Source organism: Daucus carota, chromosome 8 (assembly GCF_001625215.2).
Source record: "Daucus carota subsp. sativus chromosome 8, DH1 v3.0, whole genome shotgun sequence".
Classification (NCBI taxonomy): Eukaryota; Viridiplantae; Streptophyta; class Magnoliopsida; order Apiales; family Apiaceae; genus Daucus; species Daucus carota.
Window position 1 is genome coordinate 27,904,212 of NC_030388.2, and position 20,097 is coordinate 27,924,308.

Genomic DNA, 20,097 nt, shown 5'->3' on the forward strand with positions numbered 1-20,097 from the left:
AACTTGTATATCATTGATCGTAACAATATCTTAGTGATATAACAGAAGGCGAAAATTAGACATGTACAGATCTGATTTTCTAACTGATGTAGCTAATATACGGTGATTAGTTACTACTGTTTTAACACCTCAAAAAGCGCCTATTCCAAACAATATAAACCAGCTCGTTAGTAGTCTTTACCAACAGTAGAAAGCAATTTGCTGAAGATTTTGCTCACAATTGAAAGTATTACCACAAAAGGAATATGAAGCTGCTCTGAACTGGAAATGCTGAGTGAGACCTTGCTTTTCATGTCTAATCCAGCACACATTGCCAATTTTGTGCTCCGTCCTACCAAAACTAATTCTTTTTCAAATATAGCTGCTTCTTCACATGGGTCGGCAGAGAATTTTTTATATTCATGAGACAAGATGCGGGGAAGAGGTGGTGAAGGAACAAGGAAGCCAAACAGTTTGCTACCATCCAATGCTTTGTAAGCTCTAGAAGTGGTCAGTTCAGATAAAATCTTCACGGAGTAGCATAAAAGCAGTAATTGGGGTTTCCATGCTTCGCCATTGGGGAGCAAACCTTGTCCATCTCTACTCATTTTACAGAAACCCTGGTTTTCAACAAGACATACTGGATTCACCGCACCTGCATTAAGCATATTCTGCTCACCAATGGCATGACTGATCAATTGCTGAATATCATGTGACCGTAGAGCAACAAACTTCTCATAGCTTAAAGGCACTCCGGAAGGCCCATCTAGGGGAGTAGAAGCCGCATGGGTGAGAGTGATAATAGTTTTGTGCCATACTGAAGGACCAAGAGAACTGGTAATCGACCTTAACAATAGCAAATCATTAAAGTCTTGGCTTTGCATGTCCAACCTATCAACATAAATGACAACATCTGGAGGAATTTTCTTCGTGAATCTCCCAATGGACTTCAAAATTTTTTTGTTTAGAGATTGATCTTTCAGAGAAGTACCAAGACCAGGTGTGTCTAAGACCCTTACTTTAATCCCATCAACTTTCCCCACTATCACTTTCACAGCGGTTGCAGCAGATTCAAACGGGCCAGTTACGGTTTTTTCTTCGCCGAATATTGAGTTGATGGTTGCACTTTTCCCAACTCCAGATTTTCCTATAATCAATACGTTCAAAGAGAATTCGATGTCTTTTTTATCATTGGCTTCAATCTCCACGGCTTCCGTCATAGCAGTTTCTTGACCGGCTCGTGGACTGGATGAACTTCCTATAGCAAGGTCCAGCCAGTATAAAACCTGAGCAGATACGGAATTCTCAGCAGACAAGCCTAGCCTCTGCACAAGTCTTAAATACTTCACTTTTATCTGTTGCACATCAAGCTTATTCATTTCTTCTTCGGCCAAGAATTTTTTAGGGTCCAATTCTGTTTGAGAAGTAAATTTTGTAGACCTGATGCTGGAGTTCAGATCAGCAGAGTTCTCAAGAGATGGAAGTCCTGAATCATCAGGAAATGTGATTGTGGTGCTGGTAACAGTTTCAGAATCTCTTGCAGCATCCAGAAGACCTGAAAATGATGCAGAATCGAAAACTAATTTCCTTCCACTTTCCTCAGCTAGATCAGCATCCTCGCCCGAATATCCAACAAAATGTTCATCAGTCATTTTTGGATGACCATCTGAAAAATTAGTGCTTTGCTCCATCATATTTTCCACTTTATCACTCTTACTTTCCACGCTAAAATTTTTGCTCTCATTGACATGGCCACCATTCTTTTCACAGTTAAGGTACTCGTTCTTTTTATAAACACTATCATCTATTTCACAGTGTCCACTTGGCTTATGGACTTCCTCCCCTTGTGTTTCAGAAACATTGTTATCCTCTACAGTTTTTACAACCTCTGGCCCCAGTTCTGTAATATCAACAAATTCAAATTCAACCAAGGAGTCAGCAACTTCGTCTGTTTCTAGAAAAGAGGTATCTCTAGGGAAATATATTGAAGAACTCGACTCATCAATTCCAGTATCTTCAGTTTGACCACCTCCCTTGCTCTTGAAACTATCAACTGCAGTTCCTCCCTCAGTTGTAGAAGTGAACAGTACAGAAGCATTATGACTCGTATCCATACTATCTGTGTCATATAATTCAGCCACATGTTCCATATTCTCAAGTGCTTGAATTTCTTCAACTGAATACTTTGCAATCCCATCCATTACTGAACTGCCTGACATTAATGATACTTCACTCTCCACTACTGATGTGGCTTTTGCATCACCTCCAGTATGAGGGCCCTCATCACTAACCAAATCACCTATGTGGTCATTCTTAAGAGAGTCACTTTTAACTATACTCATATCCTCATTGCCAGCCAATACCCGATTCAGATCTTCAGACAATACAAAGCCCTCCAAAACCTCAGATTCTGAAACAGACTTGAACTGTAACTTGTCTTCCTCGACATCTCCATCTCCAACTCCCAAGACTTGATCCTTTGCGACGCTAAGCTTCTCTAAAGTCTCAAGAACTGAAATCCTAGCCACACCAGAAAACCCATCTTCTTCAAACACACTCCCAACTGAATCTTCATCACTGTCTCCAGATAACTTAGCAACGGGCGTTATAGGGCTTGGCAGTGATGAAATTACATCATCTCTAAATTTACTTTCACCACTGTCATCCTTTACATCCTCTTCTTCCACAAGTGGACTAGCCAAACTTTCACTACTTACGGCTAAAGAACGCCTAGAAACAACCCTGTTCAGTGCAACAATTTTATCCGGAATCGACAAATAAGTCCCGGAAACAACTTTTTTCTCCACATTACTACTGCCACTACTACTCTCTTTCTCTTCACTTAATTTTTCATTTGATTGTGTTGGAGAAGGTCTAAAAACAACAGACTCCTCGTCTCCTCCAACAACCTTACCATCCTCTTCTTTTACCAGCGGAGTTGTTGCAATAGGCAGGATATTCGGGCTTGCCACTGACAATATCTTATCATCTACAGTTTTAACTTCACCACCAATATTCTTACCGCCCTCATCTTCTACTAGTGGACTCGCCAAACTTTCACCATTCACCCCTAAAAAGCGCCTAGAAACAACCCTCTTCATAGTAATTATTCTATCTGGAATCGACAGAGAAAGGCCAAAAATACCTTTATTCCCCCCACTGCTAGTGCTCCCACTACTACTCTCTTTCTCTTCAGTACCTTTTTCAATTGGGGATACCACAAAAGACTGAACAACAGTTTTTTTCTCCACATTACTACTACCAACACTCTCTTCACTAAATTCTCCATCTGGGCGTGTCTCAAAAGGTTCCGAAACAACAATTTTCTCCGCATTTCTATCACCAACACTCTCTTCACTAAATTTTCCATCAGGGTTTGCCCCAAAAGGTTCCAAAACAACCAATTTCTCCACATCACCATTACCAACACCCTCTTCACTAATTTCTTCATTCGGGTTTGCCCCAAAAGGCCTCGAAACATCAGCCTCCTCATCTCCACCATTCCCATCATCTAAACTTGCCACAACAACAGTCTTTTCAACAACAGTCTTTTCAACAACACTATCAAACCTAACCTCATCACCTAAAACCCCATCAGACTCAAACCCATTATCACTACCATAACTACCAACATCACTATCAGAATCAACAGTAAGAGGAGCCCTTATAGGAAAAGAAGAAGAACCTGATGAGCTTGAAAGCAAAGAAGGCCTTGGAGACGCCTGTGCTGCAGAAACAGGAACACCCTGAGCCTTTGTTAATGACTCCATTGCCATAAAAATCCAAACTTTACTGTATTTCTTGATTTCTTGAAGCCTTGTTTGTAAAGATTTATTATACTGAAATAGGGCTAATAAATAAAAAGATAAGTACTACTCCCTCCGTTTCAATTTACATGTCCACTTTGAAGAAATTTTTTTGTTTCAAATTACTTGTTCACTTCAACTTTCAATGCAAAATCATATTTCCAAAGTCAATTCTACTCCACATATCTCTTATTCCTATTTCCGAGATCAATCTCACCCCACATATTTTGATCATTTAATGCAATTAATATGTGAATAACCACTTTTCTTAAACTGTGTGAATTTTTTAAAGTGGACATCTAATTTGAAACGGAGGGAGTAAAAAAATGTGAGAAATGTATGTGTGTATATTTGCATTGTCTTGTTTGGAGTTGATGTGGTGGGAGTTTAGGGTTTATCTTTGGGTTTATCTAAGAGTTTTTGGTGTTATGTGTGTTGTTTTTGAGGACATGATTGGTGCATAGCTGTTGGAGTTTGGGGAATGGTGACAAAATTTACACATTGATGTGTTGTTTACCCTGTACTACTTGACTGGTCCCGTGGATCAGCCAACAGTTTGTTCTGGTGATGCTACTTGTTCATGTTTGACTGCCGGTGCAGTCAAGAAAAATAGGTGGAGGCGATTTATGTGAAATTTCTGATTAATTTTTGATTAGATTTTATCTTTTAATTTTACTAAAAATTATTTATTTATTAATAAATTTTAAATTGGTAAATTTGTGAATAGATTTGATTCTCGATTTATAGTGTTATTTTTATGTAATTCTAGTAGAGTTATTTTTGCCAAGTTAAAACTTTCGTGAAAGTTTTTTCTGTAGGTTAGTGGGGAGTAATCTCAGTAACAACAAAAACAAGATCATTCGACTTATGTGAAAGTTTTCTTTATGAAAAGGGAATATATTATTGAAATAAATCAGCCAACAAAACAGACTTCAATTTAATAAAAATAAACCTCTTATTGAAAATTCGACCTTGGAAAGAACATAACTTTCTCACTATACGACGAACGATCTTGTTAGCATATCGTGTAATAAAACATGAACAATTTAGTTCTAAGAGCATCGACACTCCATGATTACACGACCAAAAGATTACTCCTAATACCTTGAATCAGTGTCGCATAGTTTGATTCAATCACTAACTTCCTCCAATCTCTTCCCTTCACTGAGCTTAAGGCTTTCTTAGTCGCAGTAGCCTCTGCAAATTCCAGTGTAACAACTTGATATAATTTTGCACGCCTCTGAATCACCTCTCATTTATCATTCCTAGCCGGTAAGTCAATACCATACTTCGACTTCTCCGCCAAAATGACAGCATCGACTGTTAATTTAACTTCATCCTTCTTAAGCCTCACTCAAGAGATCGCTTCATCAACATTAACTTTATTCTTTAATATTTTAAGATATGATTTTTATGGGATTTTTTTTTGGGAATCCTTAATAAGCCGCTTATTTGTGAAAAGAGAAATTTTTTGATAATGTGATTACATTTGTATACGAGTCTTATCACAAAATTATTAAGTTATGTAACTATGACAAACAAGAGTATCATGATCGTTAATATGACTAAGTCTGGTCACTATACAAGAATCTCTTGTCAATAATCTCTCCTGTTTTATGAAAAGAGAGCTTATCACAAATTCATGACTTATAACACAACTAATCCTAAATCATCAATCAATCAATCAATCATCAATATACTTATATAAAGAAGAAGCGGGGGCGTGTAGGTGGCGTCTCTCACATCGCTCCGTTCTATTTTTCTAATTTTCTAATTTTCTGTTCATGTTTGACTACCTCTGTGGTAAAAAAAAATAGGTGGAGGAGAAATTTCTAAATCTTCTTGGTTTATGGGAAATTTTTGATTAGTTCTTATGTTTTAGTTTGAACCTAAAAATTATTTATTTATTAACAATTGGATGAATTCTAAATTGATAAATTTGTACCCTCTGTCCCCCTCATTTTTTACGTTACTTTTTGGCACGTTTTTCCACGCTGATTTAAAGTCATATTTTTTATATGAGCTTCAAAATGCATGCATAGTGCACGTAAACTATTCAGAGAGACGGAGGGAGTAGTTAGTTCTGATTCTCGATCTAAAGTGCTATTTTTATATAATTTTATTAGAGTAAGTTTGCCAAGCTAAAACTCTGGAATAATTAATGCCTTCTCCTGTATAAGGTACGACGTAGCTGTTTTAGGCTTTTGTTTTTCTTAATCCGTTGTGTAAATAAGTAGAAGCACTTTTAGAAGTTCGAAATACTAACTTTTCTCTAACATCTTGTACTTCGCTTACAAGCACTTTATTAACTTATTTATTTCTCACTTCTACACCACTTTTTTAATTTAATTAAGAAATCACTTAGTTTAAACTAGCCCAAACAGCCTCTTTGTAGATCATTCAATATTTGTGAAAGTTTTTTTTTTTTTTTTAATATTACTCAAACAAATCATTTAAAAAGATAGACTTCAATTCAATAAAAATAAATCTACTATCATGAACTCGACTTTGGAAGGAAAATGACCCTCTCGCTGTACGGTGAAACGGCCTTAGATCGTCTAATAAATCAATGTTTAATTCTAAAAGCATCAAGCGATACTCCATACCGAAAGGTTACTCCTAATAGCATGAATCACTATCATATACTCCCTCTGTACCAAATTAGATGACCTCGTTAACTTCGGACACACACTTTAAAGTCCATTGACCGCATAGCTATATAAATTTCAGAACTATACGGTCAATGCACTTCAAGTTACGTGCCCAAAGTCAACTGACTCATCTAATTTGGGATGGAAGGAGTAATCTGGTTCAATCACTATCTTCCTTCAATCTCTTCCCTTCATCCAACTCAACGCTTTGTTAACCGCAATGGCTTCTGCAAAATCTGGTGTAACAGCTCCTTAATATAATTTTTTGCATGCCCCTGAATCACCTCTCATTTATCATTCCTAGCCGGTAAGCCAATATTACCATACTTCGACTTCTCCTCAAAAATCGCAACATCCACTGTTATATTGACTTCATCCTTTTTTAGGCCTCACTCAGGAGATTGCTACATCGCCATCAACTTTATTCATTAATCTTTTAGGATATGATTTTTTTTTAATAATCCTTATTATAGTTTTTTTTTTTTTTTGAAATTGAGAATCACACACATATGAATCGGCAATCAACAATGAAAGTTTAATATCTAACCGTCGGACATGCAAGATGACTGAAGAAATTTAGACAATAAGACTTTAATGTCCGAAAAGAAAAACCCGTTTTCTTCCAAGAATCCTGAAAATAAAATACAAGAAACAAGAAAAACATAAGTCAAACAGATTATATATATTATAAAAATAAAAAATATATAATTAATAATTAATAAAAACACGTGTATATGTATGTGCTGATCAAAATATTCACACAATTATGAGTTATCATAATTGAGACAATTAAACTCTTAATTAAGGCACAATTAATAAAATATTAAAGCCCTTAATTAAGACACAATTAAGACCCACAAATAAGGCATAATTTACGCTCTCAATTAGGAGGCACAATTTACGCCCATAAATAAGGCACATTTTACACCATCGTCAGGAGGCACAATATACGCTCTCAATTATGAGACATAATTTAGGCCCTCAATTAAGGTGTAATTAACTCCTTTCTTTTTGACTGATACTGATCATGAAACTGTCATCGCAACCCTCGGCCACCTCAACCACAACTGCTACGTTATCTCCCGCACACGACCGCGAAGATGACGATGACCACGTTATCTCCCGCACACGACCGCGAAGATGACGATGACCACCCTACTCAATTGTTTAATGGGAGTAGGAGCATCAATCGCAACAGCGACATAACCTAATTTCCTCACGGCAGCTTTAACATCATCGTCATCCTCCTCATCAGATTCATTAGCACCGAAATCAAAAGTCCTGGTCGAGCAAATATACCAAACCAAATATATGAAGGCGACAGTGAGAGCACTACAACTAATACCGAAAAAAAGAGTACTAACAATACTCAAAATATCAAACGTGCGATCCCGAATGAAATTGCCGATGTATGTGAAAATTTAACCCCATGTGATCATACTCTGCATAGGAACTATCGTCCACTTTTTTGATCTTTGGTTTGCAAGTGCACAGAACAACTGTTTGTAGAGATGGAACTTGAGATTATGATTAATAGCCAAAATAGCTTGTAATAATCCTTATTATAGTTGCTTATTTGTAAATAGAGAAAAATTCCTAGTGTAATTATTTAAGTGCGTAACAATGAACAAACGCTAACTATGAACATGATTATTACTGTATAACTATGAACATGATTATCAAGATTGTCAATATGACTTAGTCTTGTCAACAAGCATGTCTTGTCAAAAATTTTCCTTCCTCATAAATGAGAAGAGAGCTTATCACAAATTCATGCCCTCTAACAAAACCAACTCTAAATTATACTCCACCGGTACCTCTCATTTCTTTACACGCGTTTTAAGACGCATATGAAACACATTTTCATAATTTTTTAAATATTTTGTTTTTTATATACAAATTTAGATAATTAATTTTTATTAAAAAAAATTTCTAAATAATTTATCAAATTATGTTTTATGAGAGTACCCAACAATAATAGGGTACGGAGGGAGTATATAAGATGGAAGTAATCTTTTTTTATTACTATCTATATTATATTATTTATATATATATATATATATATTATTGTATGTTTGATTGTGATCGGTCAAACTGATTAAATTTTAATTAATTCACAATTAATAAACGGTAAAATAGGTTGATCTGTTAAACAATAAAATATAAATATTGTATATGATTCATGAAAATAATTTTTAAATTTAAATCAATATCAATTAAGTTGATCGGTTGAATATAGATAAATAATGCATAATAATGAGTGCCGTAAAAAAATAAGAATTGTACTTAACCGAAGTCGCGAAATTAATCGAATAATTAATCAAATAATTAAAAATTTAATCAGATCGACGAGTTACGGTACCTAAATTAATTATCGATTTTTAGAATACCGTCCACAATAATATTTAAAAAATAGGAAATGGGAAGGATGCAAAGTATATTCTGCTGAAACAGCTTCAGACTCGTTTATTTCTCCACGGCACAGTAGTATTACTATTTCTTCCTTGTTTATGCGCTCCCATGAACTCATCAATCAAACTAAATCAATCCCCAATTTACTCTAAAAAATCTCTCGATCAATGACCTTATCGAATAATTAATCGCGATTCCCGAGGCCATGGAAACAACCGCAGCACAGTTCCCTAGGCATCATAATCACCACCATCACAATCACAATCAACAACTTCCCCGAGTTTTTTCCGGCGAAATGATTGCACGGCAACAACACTCCGACAATGACCGCAGCAACGATTGCAATCTGACGTCACTCTGCGATCATGTCCAGTTAGAAGGTTTCAATAATGGCACGTTCTCCGATGTTGTTGTTCATGCTATGGGCTCCACTTATCATCTCCACCGCCTCATTCTCTCTCGCAGCTCCTACTTCAGGTCAATTTTAGCTCCAATTAGATTTTTCGGGTTCGATAAAGTGTTGCAACTCGTTATCCTAATTGTAAATTTTATAATTGTGAGAGTGTTTGTTTAAATTGTGATTCTCAATTATTGTCTCTGATAACTCCAACTTTATGCTACATTGATTTTTTTATTTACAGATATATGTTTTTTTTTGGTTTTATCGGATAAGTAGAAGTTAGGTTATTGTTTGATCTAAGTAGAAATGCACTGAATTTGTGTGATGCAAAGTACCTGTTATTTATAATGATGATGTGGAATTGTTTAGGTTTTGGAATTGATAAACATTTTTGCGTGTATAATATGTACATATTTTGTTGGAAATCAACATTTTTGGCTTCGTGCAGAATGTGAGTTTGGCAAGTATAGGAAGTTGTTAGGAATTATGGTAATTTGAGTTAGCACTTATCTGGACAAAAGTAATGCTACGTACCCCAAATTTTGTTCCCAAGCAGAAGATGGCTGATTTTAATTGGATGGGTTATGTGCTTATAGGGGTCCCAATATTATTAGTGTTTGGAACTTGTGATACATTGCCAACTAGATTTTGGAACAATTTTTGGGGTACCTAGCATTTTCGTTTAGACAATAGGGTGGTCAGGCACACACCTAGGCGTCTATTTAATTTTCCCTATTTTTTTGACTGATCTGGTATGGTAAGGTTCAGCTTGTTATCCTTCAAATACTGGGTCTTTTCCTTTAGTATTAGTTTTATGTTTATTTAAACAAAGATTCGTGCCTGCTGTTTTGTACAGTTTGTCTTCGATAGGGTGACAGATATATGTTTTATTGGAGCAAGTCCTCCAATATTCGAATTATTATTGGAGGGAAATTATTAAGAGAGAGGAGAGAGATGTGTTGAAATGGAAGAAAGCTAATTTTTTATTGATAGAAAAGGTTTAGGGCATGCATAGTGGTGCCTCAAAAATAAGGCACTTGTTAGATGTCCTAGTGTTTTAAGGCACCACTAGGACATTGTTGGAGCACGCATTTGCTTCAAATGCCATAAATTTTGATTCAGGACATCAATTTGCACTGTTTCACTGGCTCTTATATTTGTAAGTCACTGTTTGCTGCAATATTTTATCGATAATGGCATACATTGTTACTGCAGAAACATGCTTCATGGACCTTGGAGAGAAGCCAATGCTCCAGTTTTGTCTTTGCATGTGGATGATAACAATGTTAATGGGGAGGCAATTGCTACAGCTCTGGCATATCTTTATGGACATCACCCTAAGCTTAATGATGATAATGCATTTCGTGTTCTGGCAGCAGCATCATTTCTTGACCTTCAGGTATCCCAAGGTTTTAGGGTGTAACAGGTGTTTATTCTTTGATAGAGGTGATTTCAGTGTTAATAAGTTGCGCTAATTGACCACTCACAAGTGATTGCACCTAAATTGACTAATAGGCTTGAAGAGGTTCTAAATTCATATTGAGTGAGGGCTATATTTTCAGTGGCTTTGATATATACTTTTAATTTTATGTTCGCAACTTATGGTTTTAATTTTTAAGGTTTGTCATTCTGCAAGTATAGTTTATAAATCATGTGTGAGATGTGCCTTGCCATCCTGCTAACGAATTTTTTTCCTCTGAATTAAATAGTTAGAAAAGGTTGGAACTTGATATATAAGATTTACCAGATAAGTTCCATCAGTGAGACTCACGTGTAGTATCCCTGCATATAAAGTTGTACATTGGAGATTAATTTGTAAAATGTGGAGTTTATATTTAAATATCCAAAAACTTTACAGCATTTAGATACCTGAAAATTATTTTAGAATCAAATGTAACCCTGCGCTTCATATTTTGAGTTGCTGTCTTTATAGAAATCTCTATGAAGTATCATGTTTGACTATCACTGTATCACACAAACGTTTTTTGCTAAATAACCATCACATAATGTTACTTCACCTTTGTTGTGCAAGTAATCTTGAATAATTTCACTTTCAGGATTTATGTGCAATCTGCACTGACTTCATCATATCTGAACTATGGACTTCAAATTTCTTAGCATATCAGGTTAGTAATGGCAGCTACGTCTCATATAGTCTTCTAGGCACATCTATTGACCATATTCATCATTGACCTAGGTGTTCGCAGAGAGCCAAGATTATGGTATACACGGAGAACGTGTTAGGAGTGCTTGTTGGGGATACCTTTGTCAGAGTGGCGCCTTGGAGTTAAGAGAGGTATGCGATGGATAATGATCATATTCATGTTAAGAATTTAGAAATGTTCTTTTTTTTTCGTAAATATTATAATATAATGTCAAATATATACTGAGCTAGGAAGACCCTGCACTTCTACTATAATTAAAGTTGGTCAAGCATTTGATCGATTACTTTGTAGATCTTGTCCAGCTTCAAAAGCAGATACTCTAGTTTCTGAAATCCAGTTGGCAGTTCTTTTTGTTTGGTAAAGGTCAATTGTCCAAAATGAAATACTCATGTACACATTCCTCTGTTAATGATTGAACCTTGTTAGGAATCTTGTATCCAACAAACCCTTAACTTATTATTAAGAGAGGGTGACTTCTAGGCAAAGCCTTGCAGATTTTCTATCAAGTTCTGTTAAGATAATTACTGGCAAATTATCATAAAATAGAATTTCAATTAATTAATATTTTTATATGATAGACACAAAAAAGAAGAGATACTCCTTAAGATTATCGCTGGCAGATTTTTTTCCAAAAAATAGAATAGTTACTTGATCTATGATGGCATGTGACAAAAAAAGAATAGATACTACGTAAATGCTTTAATAGATGGACATTTAATTTTCGAAAGCGCCCTGTGTGGAGATAGTAGATGACATGGACAGACTGGGTCAGTGGCTGCAATAGGTCCTTCATTTTAAGGAATAAAATTCCTGGTAATATAGGGAATCCGATTTTAGGTTATTGAACATCCCATGATGTTAAGTACCTAATGCAACTATCATCTATAATCCAAGATAGATACCAGTTCGGAAGTTAATTGAACATGAGAGAAATAAGACAATATAGGTAGATTTAGGTTATCAACCATGAAGGAATCGGAATAGTTTTCATGGTGTAATATCGTATGATAGGGCCACTATCATTTTTGGTTCTTTGGAATGATTTGAGCCACCAACAGGGTGATGCAGTTATAATAAAGTGGTCGCTTTTTGGTCGCATTACCTAGCTTAGAGGATAAGTGAGGCGATTGATTAATTATTTTTTTTGTAAAGAGAAAATTAAAAAAGGAATCTAAATAAGTTGTATTTTGGACTCATGTAACATATTAGTCAAACTTTGACCCATAATTTCAAATCTTATACTCAATCTTTACCATTACTTATTTCTTAGCAGTTATCCTGGGAAATTGATAAAAATATTAAAAGGTAAAAAACACTACGATCTATATATGAGGATAAAGAGGAGCATGAGTTTGAGGAGGCAAATCAGGATAATAACATCAAAGGAGATTATAATGTCGACTTTGAAGAGGATGCTGTAAATGAATGATGATAAATATATTTAAATGTTTACTACTTCTGTTTAGTGATTAAACTCTTAAGAGTATCAAGAAGCTTTTGAAATATGAAGCTTACCCTTTTATGTGTGTACTTATTTGAATGTTAATTGACTTGAGCACTGTTTAACGAGTTATGACTTTATTACTTGTAATCTCATTAACTTATAAATCATACCTCTATATGTTGGTAATCAGCTAATGTTCATCTTTATTTTTATGTTGGATTCAGTAATTATTACTATAATATAGCTGTCATATTAATGTTAATTTTACTAAAAATATATATATTTTGGGGCGTCAAACACACATCTTTAATGAAGCGACCATTTCACCGCTAGCCACGTGATCAATTAATAGATACCCCTTGTCACCTCGTCTCACTTTTCGTGTTTAATAACATTGCATAATCTTTCCATCCTTCCATTAAACAGGTGCTTCCGAAGCTTTCCTCTCAGACCTTGCATGCATTGCTGACTTCAGATGAATTATGGGTGCCCAGTGAAGAAAAACGGTGAGGGGCATTTCAATTGTCAATATTCTGATTTTATACTTACAAGTTCGATATCTGTAAAGGTGTTACAATATTGAATAACTCTTGTTTTATTATTAATTGTTTTAACAAAAAAGGTTTGAACTGGCGTTATACACTCTCGTCGCCAAAGGTGCACCTTGCAAGGCAGAACATGGAGAGGAAGGAAGTGCCAATCCTGATATAGTACCACATACTAGTTTTGAATATCAAAAGTCAAAAGGAAAAGAGGTGGTAAGTGACAGCTCTAGTATTATATTAGAATCGGACATGGGCAGACTAAGAGTCAAAGATCAACTTGAAGGTGAAAGTACTCCTGGTAACGATTTGGTTGAGCTTGCAAAAGGTGTAATTCATTCCTGCAGAGAGCAACTTGAGCCCAGCAAGCAGCTGCAACAAGCATCTGCATGCACTCAGTCAACTTTGGAGCCAAGATCTCAATGTAACAATGAACGGACTTCATCAAAAAATTCCTGTTCATATACTGCTGAAATGAGATCCAACTGTTCATATCTTGAAGTCCCAACCAGTGCCAGAGCTAACTTACTTTGTAATGATGGTGTTGCCATGGAAGGACCATCTGAAGAAGGTTCATGCTACCAATCGAACAATAATAATTGGCTTACAGGGGAACAAAGGCCGTGCAATGCTATGAACTCTTCCTGCGACGGAATCATGTCCAGTGAATGGGGAAGATGCAGCATGCCTCCTCTATCATGGGGAGGTAGAATTGTGGGTCGCAGAGATTTAAAAACTTGTGTTAAAGGAATATGTGGGTTGAGTGGAGAAGATTATGATGCATTTGTCAATATATTCGAAGGAGGCTCTCTTTTGTATTCCAACATGACATTTGAGGCACTCTTAAATGTTAGAAAGCAGCTTGAAGAATTGGGGTTTCCAGGCAAAGCTGTGAATGATAGTCTCTGGCTGCAGGTTTGATTGATATTTGTTTTCACATGAATCTCATATGCGAGTTTCACATGAATTTCATATACGAGGCATTAGTTGATAAAGTTCCGATTCTAAAGAAAATTGCGATATATATATATGAGAATAGTTGTAGATTATTTATTTAGGAACTAAAGGCTGGGCACTTAGATAAATAAAATCCATCAAAATGACTAGAGTTATTCTCCTGTTATCATGAACTTATATTTAAAGTTCTAGAGTGGTCTTGTCTTTTTGTTGTGCATTGGCTGTGTTTATCTTGAAGCTATCTGATTAATACCTTTTATGATTATATCACTTCAAATTTATATGTTTCAAAAAACATTCTGATATTTATTATGTTTCAAAAAAACAATCTGATTAACAATTCTATTTTTATTTTTTTCTGAAAATTATTGATAAAAATATGTATTTTTAAAATTAATTTTGCATTTATATACTCTTTCAGAATAGATCGGCATTTCTAGTGGTTTATGTCCTATGCTCTTTGGTTATCAGTTCATTTGCTTTTACGTGATAAGTCACAACTTCATCTGTTAACTTTTTTTGTATTGATCAGCCAAATATATGTGATACTGTTTTTGAATAATGTCTGAAGCTTCAAATTCTTGTCACAATGGAAAATATAACATTGCGGCAATTTTTTTTCTTAATCCAGTTCTCCAATCTAAGTTTAATCTTGTGTTCTTACTGTGGGTTTTCGTGTTGCTCTGTGGGTTTTTCTAGATGCTCCTGAGTCAGCGGGTGCTGGAGATTGGTGCTGACACTTGCAAAAATTGCTGCCTTGTCAGCATGGTGTGTGCATGTAGGCAGCCATATGGGTATTCACGCGGCATTCCTTCCTCAGGTTATTACATACAAGAGCATGACCAGCATATATCACCAAGCAATATAGGAAATCTGTATGTCACTGATTCTGCTCAAGGTGAAGGCAGTGGGCTATTTCGGCCTGTACGGGTGCATGTAAATAGAGGAGGGCCTAATGATGGGTTAGCTGGTATTGGACGTGGAACTACGTTTGTTCCAGCAGCTGCCTGGCCACCTACACGCTTTGTATTTTCTCGAGTTCCTTTTGGTGCGGGTAACCGTAACTGCCAGCAGACTCTTGGTAATGATGATTCAGATAATAGAGCTGATCACAATGCAGATGGGGTTGGGGATGGGTTGACAGCTTTAGTTGGGCTTAGCCAAGGAGTGAGCAGCATGTCCAGTGTTCATGGGGAGCAAACAGAGAGGGGCTATGAGACAGATTTGCAAGGGGGACTAATAGGTCATTCAGTTTCTGCTTCTACAACTCCAGGGATTTCTGTGCAGATGTTGGATTCGCCAGAGCAGGCCATTGGAGTTGAGTGGGAGAATGCGAATAGCTCGATATCATTGGATATGAAAACACCTTTAAGCCACTTTCCTCCCTTTCGCTTCTCGTAAGTTATTTCTTTTGTCTGGTTTACTTGCTGATGTATGATTTGTCATTTCCTTTTAAATTAGTATTTCGGCTTATGATCCATAAATGATAAAGCAATGTCTATGGTGGATATGATGTTGGAAAATATGGTACAGAAAAAAGATAAAATACACACACACACACACACACACACACACACACACATATATTATTTTCCCTCTATATTTATAAAAGATAGTTGTTGCATTGTGTTTCAACGAGAAATTAGACCACAAATTCACTTTTCAAGTGCTGGATTTTGGGTGATTTTTTCCAATTGCCTCTATCATTATTTCTGTAGGCCTGATTTGAAAATCACTGTATTTAACAACAGAAATCAGAAAAATTTATTCTATTTTGAAAAATTATGTACATGTGCTTAAGATATGGACTTGTTCCATGGACAATAACATTGGGACTAAATCTACTTCTTCTTGAACTTCGGCAGCATATCATAATCTTGTATGAGTTCTGGCAGACAATTATAACTAATGTGCTAGAAAGAAGCTACTAAAAGGTCTTAAGTTATTTGGTGGTTCTACAGGGTCGAATTTGATGATGTACACAGGCTTAGTGACGGCCAAGTGAAACACTCCCCGGAAGTTTTTTATGCTGGTTCCTTATGGAAGGTATGTAAAGAAGAGGTGGTTAAGTTGCATATCTTGTTTTCGAAGTAGTATTCCTGTTTCTAAAGCTTTACTTACCTTGTTGATTAATATTATGTGTTGAATCACGTAGGTTAGTGTTCAGGCTTTTAATGATGAAGACCCCCAAGGAAGACGAACTCTTGGTAATTTTATTTGTAGAATTAGCCTTTACATAAACTGTAAATATTGTTTGGTTTGGTAAAAAATTTGTGTGACCTATATGTTTGTTGTTTCAGGATTGTTTCTTCATCGGAGGAAGGCAGAGATAAATGATCCTCTTAAAAAGGTTAGAGCACGTCAATGACTCAGCAGAGACATCGGATAAAACTGATTTATAAGATCTTTGTTAACACAAGAATATTGATGAAGTTTCTTAACAATAGTGCAAGTATCTTTGTTGACACAAGAATATTGATGGAATTTTTAACAGTAGTGCAATTATAATATAGAAGTTCATTTTTAATTAATATTAATTGCGGATGAGATTGCCAATTCAATTTTGTTAGAGTACAATTATGTGTGACCTGTTAGCAACTATCAATGCCATAAATTTACATCTTAGAGATTTAGAATTTAGATGTACACTATATTTTTTATTTTTCTAGGCATATATTGTTCTAGCAGTATAATTTGCTTGGTATTCGTGATGTTGATTAGTGGGGTGATTACTAGATAAAGCTTACAATAGCCGCAAACTTAATATAATATAAAACAGTGCAAGTGTTCGGAGAATTTTGAATTCAGGCAGCCTTCTGGCATCCTTTAATCTGTCGTTTGTTGCCATGTGTTTTACAGGTTCATATGTATGTGGATACTCGTGAAAAGGTTACAGCTCGTTATCAGGTAATGTGGTTATTATTTAGGAATTGCTCGAATATTCTTCTTTTGCTAATAATTAACCTGTCAGAAGAGAGAAAGTCTTTCTGGCTCTTATACATGCTCCCTTTTATATCCAGCTTATTTGTCCATCCAAAAGAGAAGTGATGGTTTTTGGAAGCTTAAAACAGAGGGGAACACTTCTACCAAAAGCTCCAAAAGGATGGGGCTGGCGCACTGCTTTGTTATTCGATGAGCTAAGTGATCTTCTGCAAAATGGGGCTTTGCGGATAGCTGCTATCGTGCAGCTCATTTGACTTAACACTAGGTGGATCAAAGTGCTCTGGATTCCTTTGATGGTTGGTCAAACTGTAGTTGTGCATTATCGTTTATTACCCCAAGTCCCTAACCTGTAATGTTTTCTGTGCATCGCATTTCAACAGTTTGAGAAAGGAAAAAAAAAGGTAGCACCAGCCATTCATATGTTAGTAATCACCAGGTTTAAATTGCAGTTGTAAAAGGTAGATTTAGAATGTGTGGATTATTCTGACATGGATTTTGCGAAGAAATCAGTTGTGCTGATTTCCGTGGTAATTGATGCTTGACTCAGTTTTATAATATACTATCTGTTCCTTATGGAAAATGCTAAGTACCCTAAAAATGTCCGTATGAGAAAAAAATTGGAACAGAAGTTGGGTTATCTAGCATTACTCGTTTCTTATAATCTGAATATTTTCAAGTTTTTTTTCTGTTACTTGGGAAAAAAACTTGCAGATAATAGTTGACAGTATTATGGAACTGAAGGCTTGAAGTCACGTGCAACAGACATTGACAGATTAATCTCGTAGACTTCTGTTCACTCCTTTTTGGAAAATAATAATTCACCCAGGAGTAAGTTTTTCTTTTATTGCTGTTAACGATATTCCCTCTCTTCTATTTCAACTATTTTTGATTTTCTAATACATACTCTATTTTAAAGTGTTAAAAACAAATCACTTTAAATTCAGGAAAAAATATTTTCAACTGTTCGTATGACTTTTTTTTTCCTCCCGAATTTGGACCAGTCAAAATGATCAAATTTTGTCTAAATTCTTTTACTAGATATATTTTCAAAATTTTATAATTATATAATATATATAATTTTTGATGTTGTGTCAATTTCATAAGTGAAAATTATACGAATACTCCCTCCGTCTCAATTTATAGGTCCAGTTTGGAAAAAAAATTGTCCCAAAATACTTGTCCCTCTCTTCTTTCAATACAAATTTTTCTACATATTAATTGTGATTTTTTTGAAACTCAACATTATTCTCATTTCTCAATACACTAAATCCCAATATTTATTGTGATTTTTTTGAAACTCAACTATATTCTCACTTATCAATACACTAATTAATGGTACATGAGATAAGATTTCATCCAACCAACTTTTTTCTTAACATGTGTGTTTATTCCAAAATGGACCTATAAATTGAGACGGAGGGAGTATTTTGTAACAGGGAAGAATAGAACAGACCCATAATTGAGATCAGGCTGGGAAAATAATCAACGCCAACTAGAAACCAAAAGATTGCCATCATATACGATTTCCGATGCACCTTATAATTGCAAATTTGTCATCAATTTTCAATGCACCTCATTATTTGTGAGCTTTGGAAACTGGAGTATTTAGATAAATCCGTGAGGTGGTGTACTTGAAAATACTCCCTCCATTTTGAAAATGAAAATATAGGTTGTTTGACTTTTTTGCATGTATTTTTAAATTTTTTGACCGTATATCAAAAATTATTATTTTGAAAAATTTTTTCCCAATAAAAATATAAGATTCATACCTTTATTTAAAAAGAAAAATTTCAAAAATAATGATTTTTAGACATGCGGTCAAAGGACTTAGAATTACGTGAAAAAAGTCAAACAACTTATATTTCAAAACAGAGGGAGTATCTGTTGTAAAAATTTCGAAATTAGGGGCCAATTCCATCTCTTGGGTATAAAATTTGCCACATGATAAATAATCAGTTTTAATATTCAAAATAAAAAATTGAGTGAAAAAATTAAGTTTGCGGTAGCTGCGGTATATGTGGAGAGTGTGATCTTTTTGATACGTCGCCAACCTTTTAACTGTAAAATTTTCCACATAATCGAGAAATGTAAACAAACTACTCCGGGGAAGATGCCATCATGCCAAGGACCAACCACTACTTACCAACAGACCAAGTGATCCGCAATAAATCTAAGGATGGCCCACATATACAACGGATATACTTGCTGCATGCATGAAGACATGAAGTAATAAATACAGAGTCGGTCCGTTGTCTCAATTTATAAGTTTTTTTTTTAAAGAATTATTTGTCTCAAAATATTTGTCCCCCATCCTTTAAAATTAAATACTCAACTAACAGTAGCCACATCAAAAAGTCTTGTCGTTTTCTTTTTTCTTTCGTTTTAAGATTTCTTTTCTCTCTCGTTTTGAAAGTCGACTCCTGTATTAGGGTTTCAGCGGTCATTTCTCCACCTTCCATATCTTCATCTCCTCACCAATTAACCCTTTCGCTCTCTCATCCCCTCTATTATTTTACTAGTTTTTCAATAAAACCAAGATCTAATCTTGTTTGAGTACCTTGTTATCAAGGTTGTGTGCCCATCTTTTTAGGATATCAGTGTGTGCCCATCTTTTTGGGATGTCAGTTTGTTATGTTTTCATATTTTTATGTGTCTTGATGTGTCGTTCGATTATCAATCTAGAAAGGATTTATACGGTATTTTGGGAGATCAGTAAGACTCGCATCGATTTCGGAACGATAGTGGATACCGCAAGAGCTCACCTTTCACAACAAATAATTGTTCATGTTTTGGGGACG

At 35.3% G+C, this 20,097-nt stretch overlaps 2 protein-coding genes across 2 annotated transcripts; one reads left to right on the top strand and one right to left on the bottom strand.

The window, feature by feature from the left end:
• Positions 1-167: 167 nt before the first annotated feature.
• On the bottom strand, positions 168-3,749 carry LOC108198475 (translocase of chloroplast 159, chloroplastic). Its single transcript, XM_017366230.1, has one exon. The coding sequence runs from the start codon at positions 3,747-3,749 to the stop codon at positions 168-170; it is 3,582 nt and encodes a 1,193-aa protein (XP_017221719.1).
• Positions 3,750-8,868: 5,119 nt separating this feature from the next.
• On the top strand, positions 8,869-17,856 carry LOC108199819 (uncharacterized). Its single transcript, XM_017367808.2, has 12 exons — positions 8,869-9,325; positions 10,464-10,647; positions 11,306-11,374; positions 11,446-11,544; positions 13,284-13,363; positions 13,480-14,314; positions 15,056-15,753; positions 16,318-16,402; positions 16,512-16,563; positions 16,657-16,706; positions 17,216-17,263; positions 17,377-17,856. The coding sequence occupies exons 1-12, from the start codon at positions 9,054-9,056 to the stop codon at positions 17,551-17,553; spliced, it is 2,649 nt and encodes an 882-aa protein (XP_017223297.1). The 5' UTR covers positions 8,869-9,053; the 3' UTR covers positions 17,554-17,856.
• Positions 17,857-20,097: the final 2,241 nt, after the last annotated feature.